Source organism: Leptinotarsa decemlineata, unplaced genomic scaffold (genome assembly GCF_025532065.1).
Source record: "Leptinotarsa decemlineata unplaced genomic scaffold, Ldec_3_MD MMD2_tig00026369_RagTag_RagTag, whole genome shotgun sequence".
Classification (NCBI taxonomy): domain Eukaryota; kingdom Metazoa; phylum Arthropoda; class Insecta; order Coleoptera; family Chrysomelidae; genus Leptinotarsa; species Leptinotarsa decemlineata.
In genome coordinates, this window is record NW_027412709.1 from 4,943,829 (window position 1) to 4,971,622 (window position 27,794).

A 27,794-nucleotide genomic window follows, 5' to 3' on the forward strand; every position below is an offset into this window, starting at 1 on the left:
TGAAGGTTCACTTATGTCTGAAGATGAATAATCATCTTATCATCATACAAGAGTAGAATAAACAGAGCTGATAAGAAAATAAAAAAAAACTGGGCCATATTGGTTAGTCTAAGAAATAAATCAAATTCAATTCCAGAACACATCAATAAAGATCCCAAAACACAATGGTTCAAAAACTAACTTCATCCTTTGTTCCTACTTCAAATTCTAAGGATTATTTAAATGATGTAAATATGCCCAACAACTTTCATTTTGGAAATACAAATTTATTAGAGCTGAAAGAAATCTCGCAAGAAAATTAAAACAAGAATGCAACAGCATTGATGAAATTTCAGTAATAATTTTAAATAACCTTCCCGATTCCGCTTTGAATACAATAGTGATGGCTATAAATAAATCCTTTTTTTTGGAAATTTCCCTCCGTGTCTAAAAACAGCTCTTGTGATTCCTATTTTCAAAAGTGGTAATGCAGAAGATCCAAATAATTTCAGACCTATCTCCATGCTGTCAGCACTCTCAAAAATCATAGAAAAAATACAGTATATTAACCAACTGTCAATTTGGCTTTTCAGAAGACAAGAGCCACAAATGATGCAATATTTTCCTATCTTGAACATGTCTATACACATCTCAACAATGGTGAGGGCGTAGCTGCAGTATTCTGCGATTTCTCCAAAGCTTTTGATTATGTAAATCATGAACTTCTTTTGCAAAAGCTGAACTACTATGGCTTTAGAGGAGTGTGTAATGACTGCTTCAGGTCTTACTTGAGTGATAAAAAACAGTAAGTAAGATCAAATATAAAACTATCACACACTCAGGACATCGGGCGTTCCACAAATATCAGTACTGCGCCCGATTCTTTTTCTCATTTATGTAAATGACCTTGTTACTCTCTCAATTCAAGGAATTTTTACGATCTTTCCGGATGACACCACGCTACTTTGGTATGAAAAAAAAAACTTCTAATATGAAAGAAACTATCTCTAGAAAGTTGTGAAAAAATGATGTGACGCAAACTACTTGTGCTTTGATATCAAAAATACAAACCTACTTACCTTCAGCTGTAATATTAACAATTTATACCTGAATGGACAAAATATTGAGAATAAAAACCAATTCAAATTCCTGGGAATCTTCATGGATAACAAATGGTAATTTGATCAACATATTTCAGCTTTGAATAAAAAATTGGCATCAGGATGTTATGCACTTCGAATAATTTCAAATGAACTGAGTTCATCCACAACAAAAATGGTATATCATTTTCTGATTGAGTCCCACCTGAGATATGGTGTTGCTTTCTGGAGATTTTGCACTCAACAACTTTTTCATTCAGTATTTGTTTTGCAAAAGCGAGCGGTTAGATACTTATGCAAGGTGGGAGTGCGTGAGTCATGTAGACCATTATTTTTGAAAGGAAAAATCTCACTGTTACTTGTATTTTCATACTTGAAACTGTTTGCCTAATTTACAAAAAACATAAAATGGTTGGAACTCCGGAACATACAGATTACATAAACCGGCAAGTAACTGAGATTAAAGTACAACTTTCTGTTTCAAAAACAAGCCAGATGAAGTATTATTTAATTTATGAAAGTGAAAAGCACATACCTTACGGAATTAGAAAGGAAAAAATCTATGAAATGTTCAGTAATCTTGTTAAAGATGCCCTTGCAACTAAAGCGTACTACAATCTTGATGAATAGTACAATGCAACTTTGCTGTGATTTAATAGAGGTGTTCTTTTGTTGTTTATATTGACACGTATACTTAAAATTATATTTTATACTGGGTTATATCCTATTTAATTGCCATGACATGTGAACTTATGTTCAAATTATGTATATTTGTTAGTTGCATTTTTTTGAAAGGGACTTTTTTTATACAAACTATTTTGTCTACAAACTTTGTTGGATTTCATTCTCTATTGTTATATTTTATCAATTAGATATGTAAATTTAGTTTTGCTCAAATTGTGTTTCTGGGTATTTATGTTTTTGAATTGTTCCTTTTCTTTCATTGCTATACAGCAAATAATCTTGAATATTCCAAATTCTTCAATGTTAAAAACCAGAATTTCGAAATATATAGGTTAATAATGATATTTCGATTATTGGAAATAAGACGAGAAAGAAAATGTTACATGAATGTTTTTTGATATCAAAAAAAATTCTACACTCTTTTCTCCATACTTGTGACTGTCTGATATAGTCATGGTTTATGTTTCTTTGCACTTTTCATACCTCAGAATGAAAACGAATATTCTCGAAATATTTTCCATCTGAATTGAAGGGGTTATATTTTTAGGAGTGATTGATTTTTGGGAAAGAAAGTTTTTCGCTTTCTACTACTCCATCTTGATACAAAAAAATGAGGGAATCTTCCAAAGAAAGGAAGGAGGTAATCAATTTGAAAATAAGTAACTCTATACATAGAAGTGTAGATCATACGAAGAAGTAACTTTCAGACACAAACTGAAAGAACGTCCTCCTGATCTATTATATATTGTCTTGACACTCACTGCTTCAGTAGTTGCCCAATCCTGTGCACTATAAACCAGATATACAGGAACATGTACCTTACTGATGTCGTATTTTGGAGAATACGGAGTTCCATAAACTTTATAATTCAGTTCATTGTAGTTATACTTTCGGAAGTTTCCTTTGATGAAGTCGGCGGCGTGATTCAGAATCTTAATGGAGGTTCCCCCAGGCGCTTGATTGAAGTAAACTGGAATTGATTCCTGAGAGCGACAACAGCAACGCATGTGAATTGGAAATGATATGAATATGTATAAACGAAAGATTTAAATTATCGAAAGTTAAAAAGAGTACAGATATATTTCTTAATACAATCAACTGTTATTGCAATTTACTGATTTTTCTGTCCAATAAACTCTTGTGAAATTACACTATATAAGTGCTATGAACTTATTGAGTGGTGATGAAAATGTTTCCAGTTTGAATAATGATAGTGTTACAGTCTAACCTGCCTTATAATAAATAAAGCCATATTTTGGAAATAATCAGTATTGATTTGCCAATACAGATCATACAGGGTGGGTCAAATAAAACTATACTATCATACCAACATTTTTCCGTTGCAATTTCGAAAGAAAAATTTAACTTTACATTCTCAAATAATAAGAGGCGTCTGGTGATAACTTTTTTGGAAAATCTTCAATTTTTATTTTCAATACACCACCTTTTTCTCATAACTTGATGCAGTGAATATCAAGAAATGTCGTAATGTGTCGATAATAATTCGACTTAAAGAAATTTACTTTTCAGTAGCACGTAAGCGAAATTCTCAGAATGGCATTTTTTAAAAGAAGATAATTTTATCTTAGCAAAGTTCCATGATTTTCACTACTGCGAATGGAAAAAAATATCAAAAGTTTACAAACATTCTACGCTGAATAGGGTTCAAAATAGTATTTGCTAGCCTCCATACTTTCATAGAGGTTTTATTCGAAACGAATTGAGATGTTCTGTAGAATTTCAGGCGATGATATGATCAAGCAAATTATCGAATTATGCAAATTGACTTCGATAAATTATAGTCTTGAATACAAATGAAAAAATAATTTTCGAATGATCCGTCTACTAGAAAATATCTTTATTCATTCATTTAGTTTAGTTTTATCTGAATACGAACGAGACGAACCCAAAGACAGAATTCACAAATTATTCTCAAATGCTATTTTAAGGAATAGAAATAAATATTGCAAGTAATGAATAATGCTAGTAATCAACACCTCGACACGTGTTTCGATCACCAAGTAATCAGCTTTAAGAGGAAGATCAAAACTTCTCCTCAATTGCAAGTAATGTTGAAAGTACGGCACAAATCACGCATCCAAATTAAGTAGGGAAAAATATGTTCCTTTAGTTTGAACACAAAGATGGTCAATGAATCAGAGAAAATATCATTGTCTTTAATATTCGAAAGACAGTTATAACTCTTCAGACAACGATGCAGTGAAGTAATTTGTGTTTGTTGAAGACATATTAGAGTGTAGGATATTCTGGAATATTATATTGAATTAGATTGGAATGGTATCGGTCAAACTATTCAAAATTTTAGAAGTGTATTTGATGTCAGTCAGTTTTTCATCAAGACTGATTCGGTTCAATTCTCGACACATGATTATTTGGTGAGTCTCGACAGTATTTTTTGTTGACGTAATCTACGAACTTATTTTGGATGATTTCTCATAGCTCATCGAGATATTTACGTATGTCATGAAGAGCGTTCGTATTGTTTTTTGGATAACTGGAAGGATAACTTGTTCATAAATGAAATATACGATATTTTCTTATCGCAAATCAGTATAGAATCAAATATTGTTCCCCAAGTCCTTCACTTCATTACACATTCGAAGATAATGTTTTCCTGATTTATAGTCAAAATGTGATGAATTATTGATATGAAATGATATATGATAGCATTAATGAAGGTTTAGGTAAAGGGCATTAATTTCAGAGTATTTCTTGAACCTTTCAAGGAATTCTTGTATTAGCATAGAATCATTCCAATTAGAGACTGCATGAAATATTTTCAGATCGTCTGCGTACATGAGAAAATTGAAAAACTCGAGACATTCTAATTCATCATTTAAGAAAATGAAGCCAAATGTGATCCCCGATGGTATGCGAATTGAGTTTGAAAAACAATTTCAAATAAAAATCGCCTGATGAGGGTTACTCACGTAAGATCGGAATTAATTCAGCAGTGATCCAGTAGATCCAAGCTTGAACACTAGTAGGTAAACCATGATCGATTTTGTCGAAAGATTCACTGAAGTCCGTGTTGATAGCACCTACTTGAATTTTGCTGAATATATTTCGAATATTCGAATAAGTTCCTTTTGAAAAATCTATTTTTAATGAATGTGTATTGGTTTTCGTCTGAAATATTGATAACGGCGGAATATAACTTATCGTACAAAGTTGATTCAAACAACTACAAAATAATACCATCTGATCACAAAAGATAGATAACAGTAAAATACTATGCCGACCAGATAGTACGACACATCATTGAAAATTCAAACTTGTGTAATAATTTTATATTGAAACGATTATTGAAACGGAAAAAAAATTAATGCAAAAAGGTGACAATACAAAAACTTCAAAAAACAAATCCTGGTGTGACGAGACGAATGCAGAAGAGTAACACGAAGCGAGTACACAGAAAAAGGCAAAATGGAAAAATGCTAAAAACAGGCTACGTCAAAGAAAAATCGATATGAAAACTGTCAAACAATCTAAACAAGATAAAGGGCCTCGTAGAATGAAAGCAAACCATAAATAAAACAGACATACTACCTGAGCTGAAAATTCTCGAGCGTAACACATAGAAGACGCTAGTCTTTTTGCATTTACCGTTTTTCCAGTTAGTGTGTACTAACCTTCAAAAGGAAGCTGTTGGAATTTCCTGACATTCTACTCATAAGTTTGTGAGTTATTGTGCTAATACCCTACTTTTGTTATTTTCAAAACAATGGATCTAGAAAAATTTTGTGTTTTGATTTTACACTACTTGTTGAAGGGAAAAAATGCCGTTCAAGCGAAGAAATAGCTTGAAAAGTGTTATTAGGACTCCGCTCCATCAAAAATAACAATTGAACGTTGGTTAGCTGATTTCAAACGTGGTCGTAGAAACAACACCGATGATGCAGTGGACGTCCAAACGATACAGTAACACCAAAATATAAAAAAATCACAAAATCGTTTTGAATGATCAAGAAGTGAAGTTGCGTAGGTTAGCTGACATTATGAAGTGAAGATGGCTTTATATTGCATGAGCATTTGATTATGATGAGAAAGCTTTGGTCAAAGTGGATGCCGCGCGAGCTCACTGTTGCGTCGTTGTGTGACAATGAATAAAACATGGACCCATAATTTCATTTCGGAATCAAAATGATCGTCATCTGAGTGGAGAGCAACTGGTGAACCCCCCTCAAAGTGCCCGAAAGCACAACAATCGGCTGGAAAGGTTATGGCCTCGGTATTTTGAGATATGCTTGGTGTAATATTCATCGACTATCTTGAGAAGGAAAATACTTATCTAATGTTATTGGAGCGTTTGAAGGCCGAAATTGCAAAGAAACGACTGCATATGGCAAAGACAAAATTTGTGTTCCATCAAGACTAAGCACCGTGTGACAAGTCGATCAAAACTATGGCAAAGCTACATGGATTGAACTGTTCCCAAATCCACCATATTTGCTAGATTTGGCTTCAAGGGACTAGTGGCTGTTCGTGCTCACTGGGGAGGAATGTTGCTGGAATGAAAAGGTTATTGCTGAAAGTGAGGCCTATTTGGGGCAGAAGATAAATTGTTGTACAAAAGTGGTATTGAAATGCTATAGCGGCGCTGGAATGATTGTGTGGCTCTTGATAGAGATTACGTTAATGAATAAACCAATGTCAAACAAGAGAAACGCTGGAACTTTTTATCCCATGTTAAGTATGAATTGTAAGAGAATGAATGATCAACGAAAGCCATGATAGAAAAAATAAGAAAAGCAGAAAAGAGAAAAACTATTACTCAAAAAAAAAACAAATGGAAAGGAATAAACATAGAATAGAAAAAAATAAATGTAATTCGTTTCTAGGAATTTGAGAAACATGCCACAAATATGAAGAATGCGAGAAATAACTCAGCAGATAAGTGAATAGGAAACTGGTATTTCATTAAAAATTTCACGCTCATCAAAATGAGAAACAGCGGTTTCATGTTTCAAAAAATTGATCTTCTTTCGGTTTTATTGACATCCACTTCAGATAGATAGATTTATTTCATTTTTATGGACCCAGTTGATGAATTAGAAGATTTTGTACTTTCATTGACATTGAACGGTAATAGTAAAAACTCTCCAAACTCCTTCAAATCGATAATACCATTAGAATGAAATAATTATATGGAGATATGTTCTTAAGAAGCTTTTTTATCTAATTGGAAAAAGTAAAGTAGAGTAAGGGGCTGCGATATTATATTTCAGGCTAGACTGACCAGATAGTATGACACACAATTGAAATTGTCTGATTGGGTAGTGGTATACATATACTGAATATTGTCGTGATTTGCTACACCCATAATAGTAAAATACTGAAATGCAGAATTATCTGAAAAAGGTTGGGAATATAAATATTTGTTTATCTCCGATATGAATATTCAGAGCACGAGTAATAACTGTGGATTCAATATAAGATGATAAAAATTAGAAAGGTATGGTTTTTCCTGTATTCTTATCTATCTTACCGGTCCCAAATCAGTGTTAGGTCCATAAAATAGATTATACATCTGCATACAGTTCCTCATCAACTCTGGAGATTCCATGCAAACTGGAATAACAAATCTTCTGAGCTCTCTAGCATGTGATACTATTCTGTCCAATTTCAGTCTTCTGACAGTATCCTGTAAAAATCGACAAACTGAATTAAAAATTCTTGAACTGATATGAGATGAATTGAAAACTAAATCCTCTACTGCATTAATACATCATTATATCATTCAAAACCATTGAATGAAAGAAGCGTTGTAAGAAATGACATTACGAGAATCATAAAAATATAATGTGCTTTCCGAAAAAATTCAATTATCCGGTATAGATGACAGAAGAACTGTGTATTTCACAGAGGAACCAAGGAATTGAAAATCTCTATTGTTGAAGAGAAATCAAACATGAACCAAACTTCAACAATAGACACAATCATCCACTGATTCTGAAATATTTCATAATAAAAGTATCGTTCAATTCATAAACAAGATTTTAGTCATTAGTTATTCACTTTTTGAAGTGAATCATTGTGACTATGGATTTGTAGTGAATACCAACTTTTGTTTAGTTGTAAATTAATCTTCCTTCTTCTTGTCTGTTACGCTCGTTCACGTTACGGTGTTGTGTTGTCACTGTGACAACCCAAGAATTCGGCTCCGGCTGACCCGAATGCTTGTCTGAACCCTGTTCCTAAATTACCAAATGAACTTAAGCACATCTGTCACAAAAAAAATGGCATAATGAACTGATTAATCATAAATAAAAAAAAATACGTAATGATCAGATTTATTATAAATACTTCACTATGAATTTAGATAAATAAATAATATCTATGGACATACAATTTCTATTTAGAATTGAAATATAATTAAGTCACGATCAAATGTAGCAGAAATTAACATCGGTTCTGCTGGCTTTGGATCCATAGCGAAAGGCCTGTATCAAGTATGTCAAAAATAAAATAAATCATCAATATGAAACTAATTTCAACTCCTTGTACAATATATCATCTGTATATAATGGCATAATGACAGATCGGTACCGTGAGTGGTGAGAAAAGAAATATTTAAAAATAAAATCGACGATTCATTTACTGACATCTCCTGGCTTCAAACTCCAAAATGGAGTTTGAAGCCCCTGAACTGCTGAATTCAGGATAGAAAAAAAACTAAGTTTTTCTTCTATAATTTTCCACTATTGAGGTAACAGCTCTCATTCAGATTCGGCTAATCGATGTTCCCAAATGTAAAAAAATGCAGCTCCCCATAAAACTCTTCGAGCGGAAGGGTTTTCCAAAAATTCCAATCGAAAAATTATTTCACAGTCTTTTGGGCAATGTCTTCAATTTTTCCAGAAAATTACCCACCTATAGTATGATGATTACCAAGTGAATAAAATTATGAGATGGTAACAGGTCGTGCAGTTCTATTATCCTCCAAAGAGAGTGAAATTTAACATCAAATGCTATACCCAAGGAAGCAAACCTAGGCACTGTATTCATTTAGTGAATCAATCCTCGAAGAGATATTGATGAATAAATTTTCCAGGCGGGTCTTCTTCGAACCTTCACATAGCAACCCCAGCGCATAACTATACGTCATCGACAGGTGTCATGAACCAATGGGCAATCGAAAAGAACTATTTCAGAATATTGAATTATTTAAATGAATTTTCCAAACTGGAACAATCTACTGAGTGATTGGGAAAATCAGGAATTATTACTATGGGGAATTTCCTCTCAGTAGAAGGGGAGCCCACGATGCAAAATGGGGATTTACTCGAAGGTCATAGAGACATATTACGTTGCAAAGCTTAGATGATAAGAAGAAAAAAATGTTATATAATATAGACATTTTCATCGGTGGGGCAAGCGGCTATACATTTGTAAATATGTAAAAAAATACTGTTGCATAGACATACTCGAGCGCGTCAGATATTGATGATAGCATTTAATGTTCGTATGTTTGCATGATGCGGGGGGTTGTACGTAAGAGTTTAAAGAGAAAAGAAAAAAAAATCAATCGACCGCGGATTTCCTGACGCAAACTCGCGGCCATCATTATAATGTGCAAAAAAAATTCGCCATTCTGAAATACTCAAGCGCGTCAGATTAGGATATATATGGTTCATGTTTATGTTCTGGACGTGCTGTCTCATATTCTGACGATTATCTAGAGGGATTCGCCTAATCTGACAAAAAAAAAATTACAGTTTTTTTTAATTTTTGAACGGAATGAGAGAGTAATAGATAGAGAAAAAGTGAAAAAGAAATAGAAACTCGGAGAGGGAAATATAAGTGTCGCACAGCTGCACGCACTAAACTGTATCGACGAATTTTTGTTATTTCGGGTTACGGAAATCGTCAGATTATATATTTTTCGTTAACCTTGGATTACTTCCTTCAAAATAAAAAAAATTGCACGCTCGAGAATGTCGAAATGACGTTATTTTTTACAACTTTTCTGCCCTACCCTTCCTTCACGTCATTCTCAAATTGTCAGATTACTGGAACATACACTTTTTAGCATGTAATTAACTCACCCTACTTTAATCTGATGCGTTCGAGAATTTCTGATGATAATTTTTTTTTACTAATCTGATCCTTTATCCTTCACGGGCGGCCTTTTATATGAGGCTCATATTTGGTGGAGGTACTTAACCGAGTACAAGATATTCCCCTGTATATTAATCTGTCGCACTTTAATACACCCTGAAACCTGAGATATTTAAAATATATGAAATGAAATAACATTTTTTCAGGGATACGGTAGTTGATCTTGACTACTTGGTGTGTTGCAAGTATGAAAATATATTGTATAGGGATCGGTTCTACAAAAGAAATCAAAATGTACAAGATTCCGCCAATTGGGTACTGGAATATACTTAAAAAAAATTTGAAAGGAATTCTTTGAAGTTTGAAGAAGGGTAGTACATTGCACTCCATCTACATTGAAATAACTTCAATAACAATTGGAAAGGTACTGTCTATTAATTTAACGATAGTAAACAACAATTGTTCAACTCTGTAACCTCACGGCCCACCAGTTTACAAACAAAAAGGAGAGAGGGATCTACGGGTGCTTGGAAAATGTTATTTCGGTGTTTATGAATTATAATACCTTGTGGATCAAATGGGTACCGTAACATGTTGTGTATTGATGAAGTGATAAGGTAAACTTTATTTCAAAATGTACAGAATGTGAAAGAATTAACACCTGAAATATCGACGAATATCATGAATAATGAAGATTGCTCTCAATTCATTATCAATAATTCTTTTTTAATTGCACAGAATGTGAGCAAATAACCTGAAAATCAAACGTATACTCTATGGACGCGCTAGACTTGCAGCTGGTATCTTGTGATCCATTACAATTGAGAAAATCAACTTTGAAGTTGAAGTGAATCACTAACCATTTTCTCACCTGGAGACAATACTGAGAAATTAAATAGTTACCTGGGCATGAAAATTATTTCTGAGAATTTTTATATATTTGAATGATTCAGGCATACCATTTTTGAGTTATATTGATGCTAGTGCTAGTGAGTACTTTTACAGTTTACTCATGATGAAAACTAGTGAACCGTAAAATAATATTCAAACACTCCAGATAACCTAACCTAACATCCATCACCGGAGTTATGTTCAAGAGCGAACTATTGCTTTTATTTAATACAGTTACAAAACAATTCAATACAAAATACGAACTCACACAGATAATGATTCTCTTTCTTCAATGTTTAACTGAAAAATTCAATTTTTCCATTCAGGATATCTACTAAAAGAATAACGTAAACTCCTTCTGAAAAAATCATATAGTTCACTCTCTGAATCAATATTATTCGAAAGTTATTGACGGTGATTCATTGTATCTCGGTTATTCTCTATTTTCTTCTCAACAACTATAATAATATCTGTAACAGAAGATCAGCTAAACTTCTTCAAATATAAGAAACTAGGCCATATCACATCTAACTGCTATGACGCACTTCACAAGTTGAATCTAAACGCAACCCAATGAACTAGAAACAAAGAAAGTCTCGATTTCAAAAAAATTCTATATGTATTGAAAATCATATCAAACTCAATGATTTTTACCTGACACAAATCGGAATGCATAATATTTCAAAATTGTTATTTTTAATATCTCCCAATAATGTGAGATAATTAAATTAATTCTAAGTGAGCAGATATGATTCTAATTTCAAATTGCTTCGGGAGTTATGTTCAATTCCATGTTATAAATATCTGCCTGAATGCCTTACTCAGGATACTGAAAATTAATACATAGATAATATACCATTTGTGATTTATGTTATTGAATGAATTAAGAGAATGTCGAACTTCTAAGGTTATTCTACTTTCAATATTGGCACATTGATTTAAATGTTTGTTTGAGTAACGGATCTGATTGTGAATCACAGCTAGGTGATAACAACATTATACAGTGCATTCCTCTCAACACGATCACCTTGAATAACTTTTGGTACAATGATTTGCAGGAAAAATGAAAAAAACACGTTTACCATAGTATACAGGGGGACACATTTTTAAATATTCACATTTGATGTAACTTCCCGTCTCGCACCCCCAAAGCATGTCAGCATTTTTTTATTGGATCACCCAATATTGTTCCACATTATCAGATGTTCCATGATGATCAGATTTCAATAAGTATAAAACATATGGTTCGGGACTACAAATTATTTGAGTTGAAAACGAGCCACCCTGAAAAAGTTTTGGAACAATGATTTTCAGGAAAAATTAAAAAACACCTCAACAATAGTACACAGAGGGACACATTTTGACATAATTACATTTGATCAAACTTTCCTTATCGCACCCCCAGAGCATGTCACCATTTTTTTTACTAGGATCAATTGTTCTGTTCCGTGATGAACGAAGTAGAATACATTATGGTCTTAAAAGCTCATAGTTTGGAAGCTAAAAATTAGCTGAGTTGAAATCGAGCCACCCTGAATGTACTTCTGTACAATCTGTTACCTTGGTTTCATAGGTGTTTTTGAGAAGTATACTTCAAAACAGTCTTATTTTACCTAGTTAAGTTTGAAATCGATATTCTCTTCATTTTGTATTCGTCTCATTCTACAATAACGATTACCTACTAGGTGAAGTTACAATTGGTGTGTCTGTTTTTGTGAATTCTTGAGAAGCAATGGTTTATACGATTCGAGAACGGATTGAAATAATGAGTTTGTATGACCAGTATGGAAATAGTGCCAGAGCTACTGCCCGTATGTTCAATGATAGTCGTCGAGGAAGGAATGTACGACACGAATACGTTTCGGAATCATCGAACAAATTTGTGGAAACTGAATCTGTTAACAATAAGAAGCATAACCGTTCAGGAGTTGTCAACGATGGAGTTATTTGTACTGCAGTTTTAGGACAAGTTGGACTAATGGAAAATTCGCAATCTTTTACTAAGTCATCTGGAGAATCAGGAATCAGTCGTACAAATATTTTCAGGATTATTCTTAAGTACAAATCATAAGATTAGACTAGCTCATGAATTGAACGAAGATGATTTTGATAGACGTATCGAATTTTGTGAAAGTCTCACTGAACGGATCAACTTGCGTTAGAATTTCTTGTATAAAGTTTGTTTTTCGGATGAATGTACGTTCAGTTCAAATGGAGAGGTGAATCGGTAGAATTGTCGATATTGGAGTGATGCGAATTCTCATTTATACCGTCAAGTTCATACCCAACGACCTCAAAAATTTAATGTTTGTACAGACATTTAAGGTAACCACATCATAGGACCTTTTTTTTCCATGATAATTCGACTAGTGATATATATTTGGATATGTTGGAGAATCGTTAAATGATGTGCATTAATAGGGCAATTGAGAAGGATATGAATTTATTCGGAAACGAAATAGTTTTTCAGCAGAATGATGCACCTCCTCATTATACAGCTCCAGTGCGACAATTTTTGGGTGATAATTTTTCTGGTCGCTGGATTGGTAGTAGGGGTCCTACAGATGGCCACCAAGGTCTCCGGATCTCACTCCTGTAAATTTCTTTCTATGAGTTCATTCGAAGTCTGAAGTGTATGAGATACAGTCAACAACATTAGAAGATTGAGAGAGAATATCATGAGGCATTGCAGAGAAATAACTCCCGGGATTCAAAACCATGTGAGGGTGGCAATGGAAGCTCGTTTGTACCATTGTATAAAAGTTGGTGGAAACGTTTCTGAACTTACATCAGAAATTTTTTTCTTGTCATTGTCCAGTCGTCAGATTTTGATTCACGAATTAATAAAAAATCTTTTTTCTGATTGATTGCTTACATATTTGTTTCTAGAAGAAATATTTCAAAATGTAGCCTTCTGTATAATTAATTGTTGACCTGTTTTTTTTCATTTTTCCTGCAAATCATTGATTCGAAAGTTATTGAGAGTGGCCGTTTTCAACTGAAATAATTTGTAGCTCCCGAACCATAACCTCCAGACCATATGTTTTATAGTTTGTTGAAATCTGGCCATCTGGAGCATGCGAAACAATATAGGGTGATCTATTGAAAACATTGGTGACTACTCTGGAGATGCGATAGGGGAAGTAACATCCAATGTGAATATGTCAAAATGTGTCTCCTTGTATACTATTTTTGAAGTATTTCATTATTTTTCCTGAGAATCATTGTACCAAAAGTAATTCAGGGTGGTTCATTTTGAATGTAATGCACTGTATATAGAATTACTAGAGAGCAAAATAACTGATTTTGTAATAGATTTTGTCAATCTTGAGATTATTTATTTTATATTCAGGAGAATGTACGCAGTACACACTCATTCAAACTCATGACGCAATTTGGCTTATGGTTGAATCTATATTTCTTGCAATGGAAAACTGAAAATACAGTGTCCCTCAAAGCAAAAATCCATTGAAAATTTCAGGTGAGTACCTATTTCGTATGATATTCGGATATATATGAAATGGGCTTGAACTCTTAAGTGATATGCAGGCGAAACATGTAGTATCATCATGTTTCATAATGTTTTTTTTTTCAAAAAGTAGTTTATTTATTCCTCGTTGAACGTTCTACTGATTTTTCTCTTATACTGCCTGACATTTAGTCGTGAAGTTTCACAGTAATTTAGTAATTTGTTATTCAGAAATATCCAAGGTGGTGATTAGGAGTTCACCTGTTTCAATACTCTTTCCTAATCAGTATGTGTAGCGTTTCTGACGTCTTGGTCATATGCGATGACCATGATATTACCGATGATTATCATTTCAATGATACAAATCAACTGATGTGCGAAATCTATAATGAAATACTCAGTGATATTCACAACCTGACAGAATGCCCAAGTTTTGTCACTAAAAGCGTAGGAGGAACTCCTACTACTATTTTAGGTCATATCAAAAACTAATTGTGAATGAATGAATAAAGGATATATTTCAAAATTATTATTTGTGATTTATTCACACAAATCATACAACAATGTTATGAAGAGTGAGGAGTTGCAAATACATTGAGGCACAAAAGGTAAGCAATGAGCAGCATGAGATGCTTATAATAGGGGATTCGGGATTCACTAAAGCGCGGCAGATTAATATACAGGGGGATACCTTGTACCCGGTTAAGTACCTCCACCAAATATGAGCCCCATATATAAGGCCGCCTGTGAGGGATAAAGGATCAGATTATTTTGAAAAAAATAATTCAAGGATGACGAAAAATATATAATCTGACAATTTCCGCAAGCCGAAATAACAAAAATTCGTCATTTAATGCGTGCAGCTGTTTGATACCTATATTTCCCTCTCAGAGTTTCTATTCCTCTATTCTCTAATAACTTCTTCTCTATCTATTACTCTCTCACTCCATCCCCACTCTGAATTCTGTTGCCATGACGCCATTACAGCTGATCACAGAGACTCGTTCGTTATGAAGATGAAGATGATGATTAATTAATCAATTAATTGATGGATGTAGCCGTTACTACGTGGTAGGAAATCATAATGATGAAAAGAGAAATTGAACTTTCTATGTTTTATACCACTTTTATTTGTAACTAACGTTACTGCAGTTTCGTCCTATACGGATATTTTCAAACTTATACAATATATAAGTTTGAAAAGGTCCTTATAGGACGAAACTGCAGTAACGTTAGTTACAAATAAAAGTGATAAAAACATAGAAAATTTCATTTCTCTCTTCTTCATTGATTAATCAATTGATTATACAAAATTGAATTTCTTTGAGAATTTTTCTAAAATTATTTTCTCATAAATACAAGTATTCTACTTAAAAAACATACAGCTTTTCAATTATTTGAGTTCAATGAATTGAAAAAAAAATATTGTTTCTGTCAGATTAAACGAATCCCTCTAGATAATCGTCAGATTATGAGACAGCACGTCTAAAACAAAAAGATGAACCATATATATCTCAATTTGACGCGCTTGAGTATTTTAAAATGGCGAATTTTTTTGCATATTATAATAATGGCCGCGAGTTTGCGTCAGATCGAAATCGTCAGATTATTGAATGGGAGTTTTTTTTTGTTGCACTCAACACCCCCTTAGAAAATCTGAGGCGCTCGATTACATTTTTTTCTATTCACTTTCAACCCTTACGTATCACCACTCACATAATGCAAACGATCAGATTAACATACCAATATTATTGAAAATAGATTGGACATTGATGCTATCAATATCTGACGCGCTCGAGTATGTCCATGCAACAGTATTTTTTTACATATTTGAAAATCTATAGCCGCTTCCCCCACCGATGAAAAGGTATATATTATATAACATTTTTTTTTCTTATCATCTGAGCTTTGCAACCTAATATGTCTCAATGCCGCTCGAGTAAATCCCCATTTCGCATCGTGGGCTCCCCTGCTATTAACAACAAGCTACTTTAGATATATACAGTGTGTCCAAGATAAGGATCCTAAGCATGGGAATCTCAGTACCTGTTGGAGATACAGCTTAGGTTAAACTAAAAAGAAAACAATGGCATGTGATACATCGTTGAATTCGTAATAAAAAATGGAATCAGATACAGGGTGTACTTTTGTTTCGGGTCATATAAAAAAATAAAGTTGATGATGGTTTCTTGAAAACGAAACGTCGGATATAAAATCTAAAAATACCATCGTGTAGTACCTTGAAAGTGCCAATGAAAAAGTGTTATTCGTTTTTTGATATCTTTTCAAATAAAGTCAGAAAAAAATAAAATTGATATTGTCAAATTCTCGTTTTTCCCAAATATCTCAGCAGGCCATGAAAATTCTTCAAGTTTCTAAACGGCATGTAAATAAGCTTTGAAGCTGTATCTCCAACAGGTACTGAGATTCCCATGCTTAGGATCCTTATCTTGGACACACTGTATAGACATCCGAGTAGACACAAATATAAAAATACATGCACTATAAAACATATAGTGGTGATGGCGAAAAAAACACATAGCCATAAAAGGAATGATACTTTTCCTAATCAAATTCACATTCATCTATCAAGTAAACCGTCTTCATAATGATGATTAATTTCTAGGAGTAATGAATATTTTCCACATTATCATCGATGTATTTGCAGGCGAAGAATTCGGAGAACACATGCCTTGGTTTTTTGTTTGAAAAGTTTTCTGAAAAGTTCTGTATATTTCTCAAATTGTTTGGTGAAACAACATGAAGTTTTGGACCTAACTGAAAAAACTTCTTTGTGATATGTTTTTAATGGTCTCATTACTTATAACATGTTCGATTTTTGCCGCTGAATATTGGATACTCAGTCGGGAGAGTCTGGCGAGAGCTCATTGAATACGAAGAACTCGAGTAGTGAAAATCGAGTGAGTAGCGTTAATGAAGTGAATAAATTATTCTGCGTGAGAACTGTGAGTTATTTGTTGCCTTTGAAAATTCTTCTGAACAGTAAACTGTAGAACAATGTTCTCAGTGTAAAAACTAGAGAAATGTTGAGCAATATATTGTGATTTATGCCAATAGAAGCAACGGCATATGGTATGAGTATTTCTCTTACGAAAATGAGAAGTAACAGTAATTATAAGTGGACTTGTAACCAACGAAAACTTACCAATACAAAATCACCCATGGGTGCCAACATCTTGTACGGAGATACCATATTTGTTAATGTGTATGCTGGACACAAAAGAACCATCATTTTCATAATTTTTCTGGCTCTTTCTGGATATTCTGAGGCGAACATGAGAGAAACTGTTGTTCCTAAAGAGTGTCCAATGAAAATGATCTTACTTCCAGGAGCTGTGTTGTCTAATATAGTTTGATATTGAGCAGGAATGTCGAGGAGAGCGACTTCATCTAGACTAAAATATGAAAATCTCATTGCATTCAGCCATGATTGAATTTTATATAAAACTCAATATATTATGAACGATCAAATTGTCAAAAACAATTTTTCATAAATTATAAATAATTTTGTAGTGATCACAAAAAGGAGTAATATTTTTGCAAACATTTTTCAAAGATTCAATTTTTTCATTTTTCCATAACTCAACTCACTAATGGAAGAAAAATAATTGAAATATCCAGATTTTTTCAAGAATGGACCCAAAAAGTGGAAAAAATAGGTTTTGGTCGTCTCGACCAAACAAAATCAATTTCTGCTTTTTGTAGTGGGAAGTCACTTGCGACGAATCTTCCAAGTCTACAATATATATATATATATATATATATATATATATATATATATATATATATATATATATATATATATACATATATATATATATATATGTCAGTGTTGGTGGTTTGACCAATTAACCGACAACTGTGGTGGCGGACATTTTGGAAGCTAACCTGGGATGTCATCGAAAAACGAATCCACATGTTTCTAGAAATGATATGAATTGAGAAAGGTTAATGCAGTCAAGCTGGTGGAAAATAATTCCATGAATATCAAGAGATAAATAAATGAGTACCATTCTGATCATTCCCATATTGATTTCAATTCAAGAGCCACCGGTACGTAGCTGTTTTACCCTATTGGGCATTGTCAGTATCGGGCAGGCAGTCCTCGACTGAAGACAAAATGTGAAAAACCAAGAAAAGTGCTTAATAAAAAAACTGCGTAAACGCAAGCGAGACATAAGTGGAACCACCTATTGGTGTGAGACACCAATAGCAATCTACACAATAACACCCACTCCCCCAGACAAAGCCCAATACACAATGGAGAGAAAATTAAATGCACATGCGCGCACAAACTAATATTTGAACAAATCAAATCCCAACACATAAATACGTCATTTCTATCCTCATCTTCCTCAATCACCGAAACGGCACAAACAGAAAATCAGATCCCTCCACCTGCCATTTTCAAGAAAACAACGCGCATTCCAATTTCTCAAAAACAACATCAAAAACATAGAAAAACATGACCAGAACTTTCACCATCAATCACTAAGAAGAACAACAGCACATCATTATTATTTACATTTTGAAAAGTTATCAATAAATTCAAGCAAAGTATGTACAAAACAAAAGATTATAAACGTTTCAACAAATGAAGCAATTTAAAGGAAAGACAATAAAAATAAAAATTGTATTCTATTTCAGGAAACCATTCAAATGTCCAATGTGTTAAAACAAAATTTTCAAAAGTGTGAGGATACACAACTTTCAGACAAGTTCTGAAATAAAAGACTCACCCATGATTCCAGTACTCTTGATCAAAGACCGTCATGTTCACGTGTTCTTCAGAGTAGGGATTTCCTCTATAGTTTCCCAACCAAACATCATACCCAGCGTCTGATAATACGAACGCTATGAAAATCAACAACGATTATTTTCTTATTCATTTTCCAATAACTTCCTATACTAGATTGTTCGGCCTATCGTAGAGAAATTGATTTTCGTAATATTTCAAAAAATATTTTGCATTTTGTGTATAGTAATTTTACATAGTCTTGTATTTGTAGTACATAAAGAAACTACTTCCATGTATTTCTCTTGTTGATATATCTGACGTTTTTATCTTTAGGATGCATTTTCAGTTACGATAAGGCACTAAGAGTGTTTTTTGACAGAATTTCAATTTCATCATAAACATGTTAATGTCGAAAATCTTTCCGTGAAAAATTGTATGTAAAACGGCGATTAAATATATATATTATTATTTATAAACGATATCTTTCAATTGATTGATTTTATCGCAGTTTTTGGTTATTTTGCAAATTTTTTTATTACTTGATTATTTGATACCTGATGAAAAACTGCGTTTTCTACAAATGGGACATTTTTGAAGATAATTTTCTGGATCATGATGGTGTTGAAATGATGTTTCCTCGATTTATTGATAGTTTCGAGTTATTCTAAGCTCCATTTGGATTTGTTTGAACAGCAGAAGGATTCTTTTTCATCTGTTCATCTGCTTTCAACAAAGAGCACTCTCTGACTTATAAATAGATCCGATTCGACTTATCAAACATGAATATTTCAACAAGATTTTCAGAGACCGTAAATGAAAAATCTACTCTCTTGGTAGATTGAAATTTACACAGTTTTCATAGCATATAATATTTCAAAATTGATTACTATTTGATTTGAATTCCATTCTTATGAAAAATTATGCAGTAAATGGTAGATGTTGGTCCTACCCGACATCGCTTGATGAGATATCATTGCAATGGCTTGGGCAGCGTGAAGTTGCTTTCGGGCTAACGTTTAATTGCTGTGCCATCTATTTCCAGTTTCAAAGGTGAAACTATAAAAAAATGCATGATCGTACCTCTAGGGTCAAAATACTCCCGAGGCAAAATAACTCCACAATTGGATCTTTGGGTGAGGGCTGATTCGAACTCCCACCCGAAGATTCCCCCCACCTGCAGAAGTTATCAAAAAACCACTTTCTCCGACAGTCAACAGAGTTCATCTAACATCAGTCTACAGGAAAATAGCATGGTAACTGAAGTTGCTAACAGGTCCACCAGAAACTTCAAAATCGATTTCTGCAACATCAGAGGACTCAATTCAAATATAAACTCAGTGCACCAACATCTGCAAACAAACACTCTTCATTATCTTATATTCACAGAAAACAAAGTCAGTGCTTTAACGAATCCCGTCAATTTTCTATATTCCAGCGATGATTTCCACTCTCGATTCAGATGTTACTTTTTTTATCCGAAGCGATTTCTCCCGTCAACGAGAGAAGATGCTGGAACTCCAAAACGTTGATGTTACGTGGTTTAAAATGATATCACAGAAAATCACTGAATTCATGTACTGCTTTTGTCGACCACCTAGCGATACGCAATATAGGGCACTATTCTTTCCCAAACATCGTTTTACTACAAAAACATGAATGTCTCCTAACCGGATATAATAATGTCAGCACAGACGATTTCGCTTTCTGCTAAAATGGGGGTATGTCTTTTCGATACCTTGGAACACTGTTCCGAACCAGAAAATTGTACAAACCCCAGTAAATTTTGATGCTTTATAAAGCTCAGATGAGACCTTTGGAGTAATCTTCACATTTAAGGAAATCCGCTCCTAAACATACCCTGAAGCTGCTATATTCCATCCAGAGAAGATTCATCTGCCTGATTGGAGACACGAACATCAATTATAACTTCGATAGTCTGGAACATCAAAGAAAGGTTGGAGATTTGTCTCTCTTTTATAGAATTTTCACGGGAAGTGTTCAAGTGACTTGGCACATTTGATTCCACAAAGAGGAGTAAATAGAAATACGCGACGAACTGTGGCTGCATATTGTTTTCAGGTTCAATCCAGTACACCTCGAACTTCACTGTTCGAAAATTCTTCCAGTTGGAGAATTGCGTTCAGTCAGTATTCCGAAAAAATAATGAGGAATTTGGTTATGTCAAAATTCTCGTCGAGGCATATCAATGATTTTCAAAGTATAATCAAATTTTCTATTCTAAAAAAGATTTTAACTTTGTATTATATTAATAGACAATATGATCGAAATCTTGAAACAAATTTGGTGTTATATTTGAATTTTCCATTTAACAAAATCATAAATAATTTTAATACTCTCTTGTGAATAGTGGATTATTTTCTATGACACATCTCATACCCTGATAAACTGAATATAATGATATAAATATGTTATCAGTGTCTAAAATGAATCATGGAATTGAATACAGTATTTGTCGAAATGAAAATTTCTTTTTTGATTTCACAGAAAGAATTCAATATCGGATTCATTAAGAAAATCAGTTTTATACCAAGAAGATTTTTTTGTAACTCTTACCAAAATGAATGATCAATTTCAATTAGGAATGGTGAGAAGCACATGTTTCAAAGCGACTGAATAGAGAAATTTCAGTTCGATAACTCTAATATCATCACATGCAGAATCAACCAGCATATACGAGGTAAGTAGACTATGTAGGGCATATTGCTTTCAAAATTTTTCCCGTGAATTCATTTTCATGGTATTCAACAATCACTGCCTTGAATTCTGGGTAGGTATGGTGATAACTCCCTGATAACCCCTGAGTTGAGTTCGAACTCACGTAAGCCGCCACACTTCTACTTGTGCTAGCTCAGCGCCATTTTTCATCATTATCAATAGAATTGTTTTCGGTTTTCAAACACTGTATCGCAGTGGTTGAAATGTGATAGTAGTAGAAAATCACGCAGCTTTTTTTTTAATATCAACTGATAAATACTTCCTTTGGAAGTAGACTGCTTTCAAAGCATTCTTCAGTTTCTCGATGACATGTTCTTTGAAAACATTCAATTCAATTCATGTTAGGTTCGTCAATATACAAATAGATGAAAATAGTCATCCATAGAAATACAATAAAGACGATACTCAAATATAAAATAACAATATACTTACTATACTCACGAATACAAACACTATACAAATTTTTACACATATATGTACACACACACACACATTCACATATATACTTACACAAATGTACAATAATCTTTAGCTGAATGAAAAGTCATAGGATCATTGGTCAAGAGAGTTTTCACTCTTTTTTTGAAATTGTTGATAGGAGTTCCTCTTATATTCTTTGGCACCAAGTTATAGTAGAAACTTTCAGCACATTCAGGTTGAAATTTTTTGAAAAGTTTGACAGTGTCTCAATCCTAAACTTTCATGATATGATTCGATAGGTATTTTTGCAATATGTAAATCTTTGATAAAGAAATATATTGAAAAAGCTCACCTAACGAATCTCTTCCTTTTCCAAGAAATGATGCACTTGTAGCTACTAGACCATGTTGCAAGTATATTGGGGTGAATCTTGCATCTGGGTTGTTGATATGATCATTCGGGATTCGAAACATGGTCAAAATGTATCCATCGGCTGTCTGTACCTTATACGTTAGAAGCGGATATCCCATTCGCTGAATAATTTCTGGCTAGAAAATATTTTTATGTGATTGTAAAATAATTTGGTTATATTGTTAAATATAGAATCGTGACATTATTTTCAAGCAAATACCTCAGATAGACATAAATGAAAATATTTTTCTCGACACGATTTTTCAAAAGCAATTCTTCGAAAATAGTTTCTAATATGTTTATCCATTCAAATTAGAAACCCATGAAATGTCTTACATTGTTTTCTATCCAGTCACTTTTTTACTGATGAAGCACTGTACAAAAACATTGTGATATAGTTGATAATGGCTGGTGTCACACTAGAATTTTGGAACTGCTCTCATTTAAACTGAAGATGACAATATATTGGTTATATACAATTCATTCAGTTGAGTAAAAACATGAAAAATTTGAAGAAAAAACAGGAAATGAATATGCCAATCCAACTGAAGTTTGATAACTGGTATAGGTTGGGCAGAACAATAAATAAATGAATGACTACTACTGAAAGTTTTCTATGGAGATCCAAAAGGACTACAGAACAAGTAATGAAAGAATGCGTACTACTGAAAGTTCTCTATGGAGATGCGAAATGTCTACAGGTGAACCTTCAAAACACTCTGAGAAAAGTATCTGTGCTGAAGTACTGATTCAAGATGAACTTGAATCGCTGCTAATTATATTCATCAAAAAAATTTGTCCTAGGAAAGTCCCAGTAAAGGCGGCAACTCTTCTATAGTACCATTATTGATCAAAGACATATTGGTATCCACCTAAGTTGCCACAATGTCCATAGATTTCACTCTAAATCAATACGTTATCCAGATCTTCATGAGTTATAAATGCTTTTGTTGGAAGATGAGGAGAAATAAGTATGCTGTCATTAGAAAAGCTGGATATTAGATCAGAAGAGATGGGTCTGCTATTATCAGTGAATCAAAATTGACCCAAAGTTATTTATTCATTTTCTTCCCTTTCTAGGTGAAAGTTGAACTCTAGCTGTTTCACAACAACTTCAATGTTGTGTCAAAGCAATTCTTCATGTTTTTTGGCCGTAGTCTGCAGTTTTTTTGCCATTGGGCCACTCTGTGGCTTAATGTCCCCTTTTCACGTCTGTTCACAAGAACATATAAAGAAGGTTAGAGTCGCTTCTAGTTTCATTGTAAATTGACGTCGAAGCTCACTAGTCTCAAGGACCTAACTTTATAACTCTACTTTTTTCGATAAAGAGTCCCGAGCATTTGATAAATGATCCTTTATTTCCTATGAACGGCTCCAGTAAGGCTGTCAAGTATTTGGTCAGTACATAAGTTGGTGAACCTATCACATTCACGATATGTTTAAGTGGCACATTCTCTCTATGGATTTTGGGAAGCCGTATAGACGTAGCGAAGTGGAGAAAAGGCTCTGGATTTTTGTATGACCTTATTCTTGTTTTCCCGAATTTTTATGAACCAAGAGGAAGATTTGTTTCTCTCAAAGATCTTTAGGTCCGGTACCCAGCTAGGCTAGTCAAGAAAAAAGTTTTTCTTTTCTATGTTAGAAATGTCATGGACCAGATAGGGAGAATCACAGAGAAGCATGACGTGAAATGAATAATCAGGTCAGCAAAAACTATTAGAGAAAGTCTAGAACCCCAGAGAACCTTCAGCAACACCCGTAGTATACCGGATGGCTTGTATCTGCGGTTTGGTCTGCATTAGAACCATGAAAAAATAGGTAACCATCACCTCGAACAAAAAAGAAATTGTTGCCTGGGACAAACCGACAAATCAGCTGTAGCCTAATATGCTCTCAAAATAGAAAGCACCCAAATATAGAGAGGCAACAGAGAAAATCTGGCTACCTGACCCCGGATATACACGAACGAGGTCAGGTGATCCCGGGGCTTGAACCATCGACTCCCACATTGACCAAGTGATTGAGTGAACAAAGCTCCCATGTCGAACCGCCCAGCTGCCGACCGACCTTCTTTCTTGAAATATCCTCAGTTGAAAGCATTGATATGAAAACCAAACATCGATTCGTAAATCATTTGCCAAAACAACGATGAATTTTAACATGGATATTTGTTTGAAAGTGCCATTTTCGAAGACGAAATTTTCGAATATATGAATAGAGTACGTAACTGAATGTACTCATATTTTCCAACGAGAGGATTTCACTGTTTTTCCATTATTTTATCGGTTCGAAGAAAATAATTTTTACCACAAGTATTCTTGATTTTGAGCTATTTCATTATTTGTCTAATGATTCGCTGTTTTTGAAAGTGATATCTGGCGTGGTGGATAGTACGGTAGAAAGTGGGTGGTAATTTTTTTTCATGAAAATCGACTATGAAAATAAATGCAAAGTGCTCAATAAGTGAATTTGCTTTCTGTATCGTTGTTGTTGCTTTCGAACCAAGCGCTGTATAGTCGATTAATTTTATTCAGTGAAATGGAAGAAAACCAATTCATTTCGAAATCAATTTGTCGAACCGCAAAAAATATTTAAAGAACAATAGAAATGGTGAATGGATTCATAAACAAACGATGAAAATATGAAAATTCAAATTTGTTTCATTCCACTGTAGTTTGATAATTACAGAAGTTTTTGTATTTTTCCAAATTTTTCAAGGTTGGTTCAATATAATGAAACAAAAATTATTCATATTGTAACTTCATCATTTTTCATAGAACAAGAGAAAATGTGTTCAGAAAGTGAACTTAAAAAATATCACCTTTTAGAAATAGAAAGAATACGTTTTTCCTCGATGATGAAATTTACTAGATTCTGATTTTGGACTCGAAATTTAATCATAGAATTTGATGAAATTTGCTTTGTAAGCCAAGCATTGGGTCAAAAGTAAGTCTTCAAGAATGAGATGCAATTTCCACAACTTTGCTCATTCTCTTTTTAATTAATACATTCTTGTGGTCTGGTATCTTCCTCAGTCCCAAATGAATCAATTTTGGTAGGGCATATATTCATAATTTTCCTGTGTTCGCAAAATGATATATGGATCATCAACCGGTTGTTTACATTGCAGAATGTATGTGTCTTAAGGCGGTAAATCCTTTTATCGATCAATGAATATTTATAATAAACATTATTCTTGAAGAAAATTATGAATAAACATGAAATTTTTCTATATCTACGATCATTCTCTGTTTATTTCTGTATTAAAAATATTCATAAAAAATTTGCACGATATCGAAATGAATGATATCGGCTTGATAATGACATTGAAATCATTTATTAAAGAGGTACTCACAGCACTGTATTCTGCTGCAAGATCGTACCAGCATCTTGAATTATTCTTGATTGTGTAATAATCCTTAAAGGTTGGGCAAACATTATTCTCTTGACTGATCACACTACTGAAGACGAACACGACACTTGCCAACAATTCCGAAATAGACCTCATGTTTTTCGACCTGAACTCTTTACCTCATGTGTATGGTATTACCGAGTTCACTTTTAATGCATACAGAGGCCTTGATAGAGAAACTGTGGTTAAATATGAACCGGAGTGCAACAAAAATGTAGTTCGATATCGAATTGGTTCTGCATATAGTTACCTAACGGGATGAAATGTCCTTGTTGAAATTTATTTATTGCTGTTGAATAAAATAAGAATGTCTCAATAACAAGTCATTAATTTCGAATCCCACTTTTATTTGCACAATTCATGATCAAATTTTCATTTTGATCTTTGTGATTTGTTTGTTTTCTAACGGAAACATGTTCTAGTCAAGAGGTAACGTGGCTAGGTAATTGGGAAACGTTATTCCTACCCGGTGAACATTGTATCTGCAAAATATTGGTCATGTAATAGTTTCGTTCACATGAGCCATTTTTATTAAAATAAAAAACAACAATAAAAATTAATTGGCGCTCCGGGGCGACTTCATTGATTCCATTGATTCATGAGGCCTATTCAAATAGACCAAACATTTGCCAAACAATTTTGTCCCAAATGAGATGATCGTGATAATGATTTATACATTATCTATATAATATCGTCATATTCGAAGTGAGTAAAACAACATTTGAAAAGTTCCAAAAAGCCTTATTATTTTGAATTTCATTAGTTCGGACTCTCATTGTCTGATATTATATAAAGTGATTTGAAATCCCTAATATAACATTGTATAATGATTTCAACTTTCATCTTTCGACGGATAGGATATTCGTATAGGGAAATAAACCACAACATCACGAAATAAATTCACAGATAACATCCCAAACCAAACCTATTTGACATAAGATCATGAATACATAATTTATGAGTTGTTCAATAAAAACAAAATAATAAGGGTTTGTTTGAAGGTGATTGACAATGTCTCATGATGAATTTCATTAGTTCGGACTTCCATTGGTTGATATTATATAAAGTAATTTGAAATTCCTGAAATAATCAAAAAAGAAGAATTAAAAATTAAAGAAAGAGAATAAAAATGAATAGCTGAAAAAAACAATTATATTAAGCAAAAAAACCTGAAATGAAATAACAGTGAAATGAAATACAAGTAAAATTGAACAAATTGAAAAAAAAATAAAATTAGAAAATTAAGAGATTCCAAGCCAAGTTAATTCACGACGTTTCGATTGTTAATATCCACAATCGTCTTCGGGTTATGACTGGACCGATGAGCTGAGTATTTATAGGTCATTTGAGTACTTTCACTAATCTCTGATTTTCTTTTTTCGCTTCACTGGTTTAGTGGGAGATGACCGTTAGACGGGAGTTGGCCATTTTTTGCTTGAATATGAGTTTCTATATGTTGTGTATCTCTACGCTAGCTTGGCTAAATACATTGTTGGATAACATGTATGCGGCTTCTTTGAATTTCCTCCTAAACCAATGTTCCTCTTTGTGTATGATCTTAGCTTGGGACCATTCGATGTTATGTTGAAGGGTCCAAACATGCTCTGATATTCCTGATTTGCTGGTTTTCCCTCGCTGTTTGTGTTTCTTGTGCCCGGCAATGCGAACATTCAACGGCTTCTTAGTTTCACCGATATGGGATTTCCCGCACTCACAGGGTATCCGGTAAATGCAATTCTTGGAATCGCAGTTTGATGGCCTGGTTTTCGTGAGGCTGCTACGGATAGTGTTTCCGGATCTGAAGCAGGTTCTGATGTTGTACTTGGATCCAATTCTACATATATTTTTCGA

At 33.5% G+C, this 27,794-nt stretch overlaps 1 protein-coding gene across 2 annotated transcripts in view; it reads right to left on the reverse strand.

The window, feature by feature from the left end:
• LOC111508579 (lipase 3) overlaps window positions 1-26,145 on the reverse strand; it is a 28,097-nt gene extending 1,952 nt beyond the window's left edge. The window contains exons 1-6 of one of the 2 annotated variants that reach the window (XM_074185204.1): window positions 25,887-26,145; window positions 22,473-22,668; window positions 18,966-19,080; window positions 17,372-17,621; window positions 7,273-7,428; window positions 2,525-2,746 (exon numbers count right to left, since the gene is read on the reverse strand). In XM_074185204.1, the coding sequence (XP_074041305.1) occupies window positions 2,525-2,746; window positions 7,273-7,428; window positions 17,372-17,621; window positions 18,966-19,080; window positions 22,473-22,668; window positions 25,887-26,039 (1,092 nt within the window). In that variant the 5' untranslated portion in view covers window positions 26,040-26,145. The remainder of the gene's footprint in view (window positions 1-2,524; window positions 2,747-7,272; window positions 7,429-17,371; window positions 17,622-18,965; window positions 19,081-22,472; window positions 22,669-25,886) is intronic. The other variant, XM_074185205.1, reaches the window with a different exon arrangement.
• Between the last annotated feature and the right edge of the window lie 1,649 nt (window positions 26,146-27,794).